General features: G+C 47.4%; 1 protein-coding gene across 1 annotated transcript in view; it reads left to right on the forward strand.

The window, feature by feature from the left end:
• Positions 1-4,951: 4,951 nt before the first annotated feature.
• The window catches only part of LOC120921837 (prostaglandin-E(2) 9-reductase-like), a 63,198-nt gene continuing 54,522 nt past the window's right edge, over positions 4,952-13,627 (forward strand). The window contains exon 1 of the mRNA XM_040334324.1: positions 4,952-5,057. Within this exon, the coding sequence (XP_040190258.1) occupies positions 4,971-5,057 (87 nt within the window). The 5' untranslated portion in view covers positions 4,952-4,970. The remainder of the gene's footprint in view (positions 5,058-13,627) is intronic.

Genomic DNA, 13,627 nt, shown 5'->3' on the forward strand with positions numbered 1-13,627 from the left:
GGGTGCTGGTGAGGCTGCATTGATGGGTGCTGGTGAGGCTGCATTGATGGGCGCTGGTGAAGCTGCATTGATGGGTGCTGGTGAGGCTGCATTGATGGGCATTGGTGAGGCTGCAATAATGGGCTCTGGTAGGCTGCATTGATGGGCACTGGTAGGCTGCATTTGTTTGGTGTTGGTGAAGCAGCATTGATGGGTGCTGGTAGAGGCTGCATTTGATAGGGACGGGTGAGGCTGCATTGATGGGCACTAGTAGGCTGCATTTGATGGGTGCTGGTGAGGCTGCATTGATGGGCGCTGGTAAAACTGCATTGATGGGCACTGGCGAGGGTGCATTTGATGGGTGCTGGTGAGGCTACTGTGATACATGTGCCTATATGTCTCAGTTTACTGCTCCCTGCTAGTATTATAATTAGGGTACACATTTAACCCCTTCCTCACCCCCTAGTGTTAACCCTTCCCTGCCAGTCACATTTATACAGTAATTAGTGCATATTTATAGCACTGATTGCTGTATAAATGTGAATGGCGCCAAAAATGTGTCAAAAGTGTCGATGTGTCCGCCATAACGTCGCAAGTCCCAATAAAAATCGCAGATCGCCGCCATTTCTAGTAAAAAAAAAAAAAAAATAATAATAATTCTGTCCCTTATTTTGTAGGCGCTATAACTTTTGCGCAAAACCAGTCGCTTATTGCGATTTTTTTTTTTTACTAAAAATATGTAGAATACGTATCGGCCTAGACTGAGGATAAAAAAAAAACGTAAAAAAAAAAATTGAGCTATTTATTATAGCAACAAAGTAAAAATATTTTATTTTTTTTCAAAATTGTCGCTCTATTTTTGTTTATAGCGCAAAAATAAAAACCGCAGAGGTGATCAAATACACCAAAAGAAAGCTCAATTTGTGGGGAAAAAAGGACGTTAATTTTGTTTGGGAGCCACGTCGCACGACCGCGCAATTGTCAGTTAAAGCGACGCAGTGCCGAATCGCAAAAGTCCTCTGGTCAGGAAGGGGTTTAAGTGCCCAGTAAGGAAGTGGTTAAATTAACAATGGGGCACTTTTGGGGGCTCCTAATGATACTAAGGATGGGATGCTCTTCCTCCCCCTAATACCAAATTTAACGGTTTATTCCGACTGATGACATGAAAATGTCCACTTGCGCTGGTCACAATCCGCCCACCTAAAGGACAATAAACTGGCCCTTTGTCTAGAAAGTTTGGAGACTCCTGCCCTAAACTATTTCATAGAACACTTGTGATTAATATTTTATACTCTACTTTCCTATACTGTATTGTTAACCACTTGGTAACCGCCCTATAGACAATATCAGAGCGTTTTTTCTCAGAAAATAGGTGCAGGAACTCAAATACGACCCGTTTAGATTTCACAAACAGTAGAAGGGTCTTAAAGGGGCATTAAACACCAGGATTGCATTACATACAGAGTGCAGAGCTCAGGGCATTACACACAGAGTGCAGAGCTGTCACTTGTAAACACAGAAACCAGACTTTTGTGTTTACAAGTGATTGTGGTGAGCAGGCACCAAAGGGTCTGAGCCAGAGGTGGTGGAACTGAGTTCCCCCAAGTTCCCCCTGAAAAAAAGCCCTGGACAATATACGTCTACAGGGCGGGTGGTTAACTCTAGGAGGGCGTCAATGTACGTCCTCCAAGAGTCCGTCTCCCGCGCGTCCCCTGGGACGCGCACACGGGAACATTTCAGAGGACCCGGCCGATCACGAATCGCGGTAAACGGCCGCTGATAGCGGCTGTTTACCATGTGATCGCTCCGTCCAATGACGGAGCGATCACATGTAAACAAACCGGCGTCTTTTGATGACGCCGGTTCCTCCCTCCTCTCTCTGTACCGAGCGGTACAGTGTGAGAGGGGGGAGCGCGGGTGTCAGCAGCGCTGTGGATGGATCTGTGACTATTGCAGTCACAGATCCATCCATCCCTGCTCAGCCATCCCTGAAACCCCCTGCAATACCGTGCAATACCCCCCCTACAATACTCTGCAATACTGTGCAATACACTCTGCAATACCCCCCCTGCGAAATACTCTGCATACCCCCTGCAATACTCTGCATACCCCCCCTGCGCAATACTCTGCATACCCCCCTACGAAATACTCTGCATACCCCCCACCTGCGAAATACTCTGCATACCCCCCTGCGCAATACTCTGCATATCCCCCTACGAAATACTCTGCATACCCCCCACCTGCGAAATACTCTGCACACCCCCCCCCCCTGCGAAATACTCTGCATACCCCCCTGCGCAATACTCTGCATACCCCCCTTCGCAATACACCGTAAGAACGATCATGTCGGCTGTTCCGCCTCTTGATTGTTCTTACGGGAGGCGAAAGGGGACGTCTCCCCTCCCTTCTCCCTCTGGTGCCTCTTCTGACTCACCACTACGATCGAAACCAGGATCGTTTTTTTTTTTCAGGCTTCCCAGCCTAGAGGTGAGATGTGGGGTCTTATTGACCCCATATCTCACTGTAAAGAGGACCTGTCATGCTATATTCCTATTACAAGGGACTGTTTACATTCCTTGTAATAGGAATAAAAGTGATCAAAACATTTATTTTTGGGGAAAAACGTATCAAACTAAAATAAATAAAGTGAAATGAACAATAAAAATATATTTTTTTTTAAAGCGCCCCTGTTCCTGCGTGCTCGTATACAGAAGCGACCGCACACGTAAGTCCCGCCCACATATGAAAACGGTGTTCAAACCACACATGTGAGGTATCGCTGCGAACGTTGGAGCAAGAGCAATACTTTTGGCCCCAGACCTCCTCTGTAACTAAAAAGATGTAACCAGTAAAAATATTTAAAGCGTCGCCTATGGGGATTTTTAAGTAGCGAAGTTTGGCGCCATTCCACAAGCGTGTGCAATATTGAAGGGTGACATGTTGGGTATCTATTGACTCGGCGTAACTTCATCTTTCATATTATGCAAAAACATTGGGCTAACTTTAATGTTTTTTTTTTTTTAAAAGCACAAAACCGTTTTATTTCCAAAAAAACACATTCGAACAATTGCTGCGAAAATAACGTGCGCGATAAAAAGTTGCAACGACCGCCATTGTATTCTCTAGGGTTTTTGCTAAAAAAGCATATATAATGTTTTGGGGTTCTATGTAATTTTCTAGCAAATAAATGATGATTTTTCCATGTAGGAGAGGAATGTCAGAATTGGTCTGGGTGCTCTAGAACGCCTGATGGTGCTCCCTGCATGTTGGGCCTCTGTATGTGGCCACGCTGTGTAAAAGTCTCACACATGTGAAGGTGCTCCCTGCATGTTGGGCCTCTCTATGTGGCCACGCTGTGTAAAAGTCTCACACATGTGAAGGTGCTCCCTGCATGTTGGGTCTCTGTATGTGGCCACGCTGTGTAAAAGTCTCACACATGTGAAGGTGTTCCCTGCATGTTGGGCCTCTGTATGTGGCCACGCTGTGTAAAAGTCTCACACATATGAAGGTGCTCCCTGCATGTTGGGCCTCTGTATGTGGCCACACTGTGTAAAAGTCTCACACATGTGAAGGTGCTCCCTGCATGTTGGGCCTCTGTATGTGGCCACGCTGTGTAAAAGTATCACACATGTGAAGGTGCTCCTTGCATGTTGGGCCTCTGTATGTGGCCACGCTGTGTAAAAAGTCTCACACATGTGAAGGTGCTCCCTGCATGTTGGGCCTCTGTATGTGGCCACGCTGTGTAAAAGTCTCACACATGTGAAGGTGCTCCCTGTATGTTGGGCCTCTGTATGTGGCCACGCTGTGTAAAAGTCTCACACATATGAAGGTGCTCCCTGCATGTTGGGCCTCTGTATGTGGCCACACTGTGTAAAAGTCTCACACATGTGAAGGTGCTCCCTGCATGTTGGGCCTCTGTATGTGGCCACGCTGTGTAAAAGTCTCACACATGTGAAGGTGCTCCCTGCATGTCGGGCCTCTCTATGTGGCCACGCTGTGTAAAAGTCTCACACATTTGGTATCGCCATACTCTGGAGGAATAGCAGAATGTGTTTTGGGGTGTAATTAGTGTTATGCATATGCTGTGTGTGAGAAATAACCGGCGAATATGAACATTTTGTGAAAAAAAAAATAAATAAAAAAAATCTTGATTTTGCAAAGAATTGTGGGAAAAAATTACAACTTCTAAAAACTCACCATGCCTCTTTCTAAATACCTTGGAATGTCTTCTTTCCAAAAAGGGGTCATTTGGGGGGTATTTGTACTTTATTGGCATGTTAGGGTCTCAAGAAATGAGAGAGGCCTGTCAGTACATCAGGTGTGATCAAATTGATCAATTTTCAGTAATTGGTACCATAGCTTGTAGACCTTATAATTTTCACCCAGACTAAATAATAACCCAATTTTTTTTTTTTTTTTTACCAAAGATATGTAGCAGTATACATTTTAGGCCAAATTTATGAAGAAAAATTCATTTTTTGCAAAATTTTATAATAGAAATGAAAAAAAAATCATTTTTTTACAAAATTTTCGTTCTTTTTTCATTATTAGCGGAAAAAATAAAAACCGCAGAGGTGATCAAATACCACCAAAAGAAAGCTCTATTTGTGGGAAAAAAAGGACAAAAATTTCATTTGGTTACAGTGTTGTATGACTGAGTTATTGTCATTCAAAATGTGAGAGCACCGAAAGCTGAAAATTGGTCTGGTTATTAAGGGTGTTTAAGTGCCCAGTTGTCAAGTGGTTAAATGTTTTTTGTTAGGGAAAATGTTTTTTTGTTAAAAATGTCCAAGGTTCATCATGAGATTAAAATATGACACAGATGGCATTGAACAGAAAATAATACAATTCTGATTTCCTTTTTTTTTTGCTTTCTGATTGCCTGAATCAGCATGGTACAGTATAAGATTGGAACTCAATGAGAAGGGAGGGATTTTTCCTAGAGGGACATAATACATGCACATTGCCAAAACACCTGCTCAGAAGAGGACATGGACATTTTCTCAAAATCTGTTGTTATCCTGAACAATGGACATAAAATGCCAGTGATTGGGTTTGGCACCTATGCCCCGCAAAAAGTAAGTAATTATTATTATTTCGTTTTTTTACATCAAATTAATTAGAATAAAATTCTTGATGGCCAGTCATAATCAGACTTATGCAAGAAGGTGAATTCACCCCTGTAGGCCCCATACACACGAGAGAATTTATCCGCGGATACGGTCCAGCGGACCGTTTCCACGGATAAATCCTCTCAAAGATTTCCGCAGATTTCTATGCGATGGAGTGTACTCACCATCGCATTGAAATCCGCGCGGAAATCCTCTGGCGATGACGTGTCGCGCCGTCGCCGCGATTATGACGCAGCGACGGGCGCGACGCTGTCATATAAGGAATTCCACGCATGCGTCAAATCATTACGACGCGTGCGGGGAATCCCTTTGGACGGATGGATCCGGTGAGTCTGTACAGACGAGCGGATCCATCCGTTGGAATGGATTCCAGCAGATGGATTTGTTGTGCATGTCAGCAAATATCCGATCTGCTGGAATCCATCCCAGGGGAGATTTATCCGCGGAAAAAGATCCGCTGGCGTGTACACACCATAGAATCTATCCGCAGAAACCCATTTGCTGGGATTTATCTGCGGATGGATTCTATCGTGTGTACGGGGCCTTAGAAGAATCTCCAGCTCTCAGATACAACAAAGGATGCAACAAGGTGGAAACAGATTTTTCCTTTTTTTATTAAAAAGATAATACACCGTCAAGCTATATGGCATTCAGTTGGAGTTTATGGGCCAGATTCAGAAAGAAGATACGACGGCGTATCTCTGAGTCCGGCCGTCGTATCTATGCGCCTGATTCATAGAATCAGGTTACGCATAGATATGTCTAAGATCCGACAGGTGTAAGTGACTTACACCGTCGGATCTTAGGCTGCAATTCCAGGCCGGCCGCTAGGTGGCGCTTCCATATTTTTTACCCCTGTCGAATATGCAAATGAGCATTTACGCCGATTCAGAAACGAACGACCGCCCGGCGTTTTTTTTTTTTACGTCGTTTGCGTTCAGCTTTTTCCGGCGGAAAGTTACCCCTGCTATAGGAGGGGTAAGTGCGGCGTATCCTATGTTAAGTATGGCCGTCGTTCCCGCGCCAAGTTTTGAATTTTTTACATCGTTTGCGTAAGTCGTTCGCGAATACGGCCGGACGTAATTTACGTTAACGTCGAAACCAATGACGTCCTTGCGATGTCATTTGGAGCAATGCACGCTGGGAAAATTTGCAGACGGCGCATGCGCTGTTCGATCGGCGCTGAGACGCGCCTGATTTAAATTGTAAACGCCCCCCAGCCGCAGAATTTGAATTCCGCCGGGGGATTTACGATACGCCGCCGCAACTTTAAGAGGCAAGTGCTTTCTGAATAAAGCACTTGCCTCAAAAAATTCCAGCAGCGGCGTAATGTAAATCAGATCTAAAGATCCGCTAACCTATCGGAATCTAGCCCTATGTCTTTAACTGGCACCTGAAGCTTCAGCACCAAGATCCAACTTTACAGCAGCAAAATAACAATGTTGACCACTTCAGTTCTCACACCCTATGGACCAGACCATATTTTCACACTTCCCCTATGTGTCTATTCATGAGTCTATAACTTTGTAGCTACTTATGATACAGAAATAATACATCAATTTTTTAGGGGGGTCGCAAACAGGGCTTTTTTTGATCCTAAGGTCCTCTGAGATTTTTTTTGTTATTTGCATTTTTTAGGGGGGGGGGGGGAAGAATAACATTTAAAAAAGTTTTTATTTTTTTCAAGTTTTATCAGTAACATTTTGAACACAAGTAGCCTTAAGCCCTGTACACACGATCGGTCCATCCGATGAGAATGGTCTGATGGACCGTTGTCGTCGGTTATCCGATGAAGCTGACTGATGGTCAGTCGCGCCTACACACCATTGGTTAAAAAACCAATCGTGTCAGAACGCGGTGACGTAAAACACAACGACGTGCTGAAAAAAACGAAGTTCAATGCTTCCAAGCATGCGTCGACTTGATTCTGAGCATGCGCGGATTTTTAACCAATGGCCTTCCTACTAACGATCGGTTTTTAACTATCAGTTAGGAATCGGTTAAATTTAAAACAAGATTGCTTTTTGTTAACCGGTGGATAAATAACCGATGGCGCCCACACACGATCGCTTTGGACCGATGAAAACTTTCCATCAGACTGTTCTCATCGGTTTAACCGATCGTGTGTAGGGGAAAACATATACATTTTATTCTGCTGCTTGTTCTACTTACTACAGGCCAGATCCACAGACGAAGTACGCCGGCGTATCTACTGATATCTACTGATACGCCGGCGTACTTTCAAATTTCCCGCGTCGTATCTTTATTTTGAATCCTCAAACCAAGATACGATGGCATCTGGGTAAGATCCAACAGGCATACGGCTTCGTACGCCTTCGGATCTTAGATGCAATACTTTGGCGCCCGCTGGGTGGAGTTCTCGTCGTTTTCCGCGTCGGGTATGCAAATTAGCGATTTACGACGATCCACGAACGTATGCGCGGCCGTCGCATTCTCTTACGTCGTCTCTAGTCAGCTTTTTCCGGCGTATAGTTAAAGCTGGTATTTTGTGGCGTATAGATAGACTTGCCATGTTAAGTATGGCCGTCGTTCCCGCGTCGAAATTTGATTTTTTTAGATTTTTTGCGTAAGTCGTCCGTGAATAGGGATGGACGTAACTCACGTCTAAGTTAAAAAAAATACGTCCTAGCGACGTCATTTAGCGCAATGCACGGCTGGAAATTTCGGGACGACGCATGCGCAGTTCATTCGGCGCGGGGACGCGCTTCATTTAAATGAAACCCACCCTCAACCCACCCAATTTGAAATCCGCCGCCACAAATACACTGTGCCGCCGTAACTTACGGCGCGAACTTGCTGAGGATTCGAATATACGCCAGGTAAGGTACGGCGGTGTAGTGTATCTCTGATACGCTGCGCCTAACTAAATGTATGTGGATCTGGCCCTTCAACATTAAAATTCGATTTTTGGTAAAAAGCATGTTAAAGTTATTTTCATATATTTCATATATTTAATTTTCTCATAATGCAGCAGTAATTTAAAGTTCCTACTGATTTAAAATAAGATAAATATACCCTAAACCAGGGCTCGACAAATCCCGGTCGCCAGGTCGCCATGGCGACTAGAAATAGGGTCCTGGCGACTTGGCTTTTTTTTTGTGAGCTGGCGCCATCTGGTGGTAAACCGTTGGTATTACAAGTTATTACCACCAGATGTGTGAGCTGGCGCCATCTGGTGGTGGCCGTTGGTATTACAAGTTAAGCATTACAAGTTAAACAGCAATTCTAATGTAATTTTTCACTGCCATCTTCTTCCCTCTAATTAGAACCCCCAAACATTTTATATATATTTTATCCTAACACCCTAGAGAATAAAATGGCGATTGTTGCAATACTTTCTGTCACGCCGTATTTTCGCAGCGATCTTACAAGCGCACTTTTTTGGGAAACAATTACACTTTTTTAAATTAAAAAATAAGACAACAGTAAAGTTATCCCCATTTTTTTTTATATTATGAAAGATAATGTTACGCCGAGTAAATTGATACCCAACATGTCACGCTTCAAAATTACGTCCGCTCGTGGAATGCCGACAAACTTTTACCCTTTAAAATCTCCATAGGCGACGTTTAAAAAAATCTACAGGTTGCATATTTTGAGTTACAGAGGAGGTCTAGGGCTAGAATTATTGCTCTCGCTCTACCAATCACAGCGATACCTCACGTGTGTGGTTTGAACGTTTACATATGCGGGCGGTCGGGACGGGATGCGTTTTCTGGCTCCTAACTCTTTTATCTGGCTCCTAGATTCCAAGCAAATTTGTCAAACCCTGCCCTAAACCACATAATTTTTTCCTTTCAATAGGTTTTTATTCAAAAGTTTAACAAAGTACAGACAGACCAAACCACATAACAGTAAACCCTTAAAGTTAGCAATATATATATGTGCTGTATAATGTTTTTTTTCCAAGAAAAAATGTAAAATAGAAACATGGAACGGGAGATGAAACTGTTAACCACTAGCCGACTGCGCACCGCCGTTCTACGTCGGCTCGGCTGGGCGAGAGCACATAGTATAACGTCCTCTCTCTCAGCCGCCACTAGGGGCGCGCGCGCCCCCCGCTCGCCCCCGACTACCGTGCGTGTGCCCGGCTGGCGCGATCGCCGCCGGGCACACACGATCGCTCGTTACAGAGCGGGGACCGGGAGCTGTGGGTGTAAACACACAGCTCCCGGTCCTGTCAGGGGGGGGAAATGCTGATCTTCGGTTCATACAATGTATGAACAGAGGATCAGTGTTTCCCCTAGTGAGGCCACCCCCCCCCCACAGTAAGAACACACAAGGGACATACTTAACCCCTTCCCCGCCCCCTAGTGTTAACCCCTTCACTTCATTTTTATAGTAATCCAATGCATTTTTATAGCACTGATCGCTGTAAAAATGCCAATGGTCCCAAAAATGTGTCAAAAGTGTCCGAAGTGTCCGCCATAATGTCGCAATACCGAAAAAAAATCGCTGATCGCCGCCATTACTAGTAAAAAAAAATATAATAAAAATGACATAAAAATACCCCCTATTTTGTAAACGCTATAACTTTTGCGCAAACCAATCAATAAACGCTTATTGCGATTTTTTTTTACGAAAAATAGGTAGAAGAATACGTATCGGCCTAAACTGAGGAAAAAAAAAGTTTTTTTATATATGTTTTTGGGGGATATTTATTACAGCAAAATGTAAAAAATATTCATTTTTTTCAGAATTGTCGCTCTATTTTTGTTTATAGCGCAAAAAATAAAAAACGCAGAGGTGATCAAATACCACCAAAAGAAATCTCTATTTGTGGGAAAAAAAGGACGCCAATTTTGTTTGGGAGCCACGTCACACGACCGCGCAATTGTCTGTTAAAGCGATGCAGTCCCAAATCGCAAAAAGTACTATGGTCTTTGGGAAGCAATATGGTCCGGGGGGTAAGTGGTTAAAAGAGGAAGTAAACCCTGGTGGAAACTTGTCCGCTGGAACCATGTCCGTCGGACATGTCCGCTGGTTATGACATATAACCAGCGGCCCGAAATCCCGCGCAAGCGTCAAATTGATTCGACGCATGCGTGGAAGCATTGACCTTCCGTGTTAGGCCTCGTACACACGACCGAACATGTTTGGTGAAACAGGGAGGCCCGGAACGGAAAAAAGACAAAGGAAAAAATAGTGAAGGGCCGGGCATGACAAGGTGGAAAGGAGAGTCAACAAAAGGGTTAAGTTGGTAAGAATGGAAGGGGAGGATTCAGGAGTAAAGTGCTGGATAGGGGGGAGGAGCTGTATATAAGGTGGAGGCGGGAACCTCCGGGAACATTTTCAGTTGGTGAGGGAGACAGAAGGAAGCAGTTTTACATGCTGCTCCTCTGTCATGGCTGCCAGGGACATTTATCCTTCTTGCTATTCCAGCGTCGGCTCCGAGGGGGACTCTCTGGGGTAGGTTTCAGTTAGTTATACTGCAGGGTCCGGAGGGGGGTCTATCTCGCAGGCCTCCGCTGCGTTTTACGCTTAGCCCTGTTTGGGACCGCTTCTGCCACGGCTATATGCAGGGGGGCACTCCCCTCCCCCCCCCAGCAGAGCAAGCTCATTCATTCAAAAAAATGGGGTATCGGCGGGGGCGGGGCTACGCGGCGGGGGGCGGGGCTATGCACCAGGGGGCGGAGCTACGCGCCGTAATGGCGCCCGCCTTCCACACGTGCAGGACAATTTTATTGCATGGCCCCTCACCTGTCCTGGCAAGATGGGGAGCAGTGGTGGGTGGGTGCAGCGGTTGGCTGTCGGGCCGTTTCCACGCAGCTGGGGGGGTGCCCATGTAGCATGCCGAGGGCGGCGGGGGATATGGGGGGGTTGTTAGCGCGGCCTACCTAGTGATTAGGGGCGGGTGGCAGGGTCACGCAAGAGACGGCGGTCTGCGGAGCTGCAGAGACCTATGGCCTCCAGGCCGGCTTGGCCTGGGGGGCTGCTTACACCGGGGATGGCGGAGGACTGCAAGCGTGTCCTGTCAGGAGATCATCATGGCTCATCGGTTTCGGCTGGGGGCAGGGTCACGGTCCACTGAGCTGCAGGGATCCACGGCCCCCAGGCCTGCTTCACCTGGGAGGCTGCCAGGTCCTGCGGCGCAGTCGGCACGGGGAGGCTTGTTCCAGCGGAAGAACGCCAGGCTCAGGCGCCATCGGTGGATGTAGAGGCGACAGCTGTGGGGGACATGACTGGTCAGCCCGGTACGTCTGTCTCTGTTTCACACGTTTTCATTTTAAATGAGGCACTGTGTATCTTTATGAGGGGTGTGGGGGGTCCGCGGTGACAAGGGTAGCATTGTGTATGGAGTAACGATTAAGGGGGGCCCACACGGCTCTGGCGGATATCTGCACCGCTACGTCAGAAGTGGTGATGGTGAGTATGGCGGCAGGTGACGAAGGGGGGCTGTGGCATGTGTTGCGGATGCTTATAAGGGGGATGTGGGCGTTTGAGGCATTTGTTTTCAGGGACTGTTGGTGCACCGATAGCGGTACAGTGGGTGCGAGTTTGGCAAGGGTGAGTGGGTTAGAGGTTTCTCGTCACGAGTTCATTGGGTGGAGGACAGCCCGATGTAACATGGATGAAGGTTACCCGCGGACATTCGTGTTTTGGATGCCGGTGGTCGCTAGCATGCCCGGTGTCATAGGTGAGTACAACCGGAGCGTTGCTTGACTTTGTTCTTTTATGCTAGGCACTGGGGGGTGGTTCTGGTGGGATGGTGACGGACCTCTGACTTGGGATTCGCTGGTAGGTCTTCTACGCGGGCTTCAAAGCAGTTTCTGCAGGGGGGGGGGCATCCGCCCCTGGATTGCCAACAAGAGCGTGGTGGGGGTTGTGCAGGACATTTTGCCAGGGGGGCTGCTGTAGGTTTGGGGGGGTTTGACAGGTTTCAGCACGGGGCCCCTGGGGCGATGGGCACACCCCCCCCCCCCCCGTCCAGCTGTTTCACAGGGAGGCGTGCTGGGGGGAGTTTGCTAGCAAGTGGTACCAATTCGGTGGGGGGGGATTCTGCCTTTTTCCTAGGTAGGGATAAGTAGGGGGCGGCGGCTAGTATGCTGGGCTTCAGGGTTTGGGACAATGGATGGGTTCCTTGACTGTGGTTACGCTTATTGTGGGGATTTTCGGTCTGTTTCTACAGTATCCAGGGGTGGTTGCGGTCACGTTTGTACTGGACGTATCGCAGGGGGTGGGGGGGCAGTACGGTTATGCCAGTAAGGGATAACTCACGGCTGGGGGGTGGTACCTGAGAAGGAATTCCTTTAACTTGCTCACCACCTCGCAATTTGTAACGGGGGGGGTCTGTTATTGTTTCATAGACACAGGGTTTGTACGGTGTCTTATGCTTCTGACACTGCTGGGGGGTGGGTTAGGCGGTATGTACAAGGGGCGCACATTTTGTCACTCGGACAGCTTTAAGCTGTCGGGGTACGTGGTAGGATGGGTTTAGGGCGCGGGGTCTGCCCTTTGGTCGCTCCATTACCTGCGCCATGTTACAAAGGTTGTTCAGGACGTGGCTGGCTGGGAGTCCGGCATCCCCTAGTTTTATTTCCCGGGGGGGGGGGCCTTCCTATAAGGTTTGTACTATTGCTGTCATCGTTGGCGTGCATGGGGGGTAAGTTTTAGGGTCGGTTGCCTGCTGGCAAGCCTGGGGGGCCCATCTACGGTACTTGGTTTTCTAGCACCGTTGACATGGGGGGCTGGGAGGGCTACTGCTGAGAGCCATGGTAGAGAGTTTCGGGCATGGGATTACTGGGAATAGGGCGCAGCTTGTCGTGCGATGCAGGTTACGGGATTGGTGGGTAAGTCCATTTGCATGTTCAATTGATTTCATGGGTGGGGTCTTTATGCCGGTGGCTACCGGTGAGTTCTTTCCCCGATATGTCAGCATATTGCACAAGGAGCTTAGGGGGGATTTTTGCCACTTGTCTGGGGATGTAAAATGGGCCATTGCCTGGGGTGGCTGGATCAGGGTGTAATGTTGTTTTAAAGTTCGTCACGTGGGCGGCAGGGTCTGCGTGTATGGGGCGTTCTGGCGAGGGTTAGGGGGTTCGGAATCTTTATCTGGTGACTGGATATAGGTACTGTGGGGATTGTTCCAGTGGTCCTGGCAATGGAGCTGGGGGAGGCATGTTGGGACTTGAGGATTTGGGGGGGGTACTGTGACAACAAGGGGGTGGTTCAAGTTATAGAACCAGTTTTAGTGTCGTTACAGACGGTGGTATGGTTGCGGTGCCAGTTAGTTGGCATTGTTTACAGTTGGGTCAATTCTTTCCGCAGGCCGCGCAGCTCTCGGGCTCTGAAGTCACGAGGGCGGATGCTCGGCCTAGTTTTAAAGGGACAAGTTTGGGGAGCTGGTGCAGTCGGTAGGGGGGGAAAGTACCAGGAAATGGGACAATCTAAGTATAGAGTGAGCTGTTTGTTGTCACACGGCTGGCAGGTGCTGAGATGGGGGGTCCGTGGCAAGGTTGTTGATGGTACATTACGAAAAGGGGGCATGGATGAAT

Source organism: Rana temporaria, assembly GCF_905171775.1.
Source record: "Rana temporaria chromosome 4 unlocalized genomic scaffold, aRanTem1.1 chr4y, whole genome shotgun sequence".
NCBI classification, from domain to species: Eukaryota; Metazoa; Chordata; class Amphibia; order Anura; family Ranidae; genus Rana; species Rana temporaria.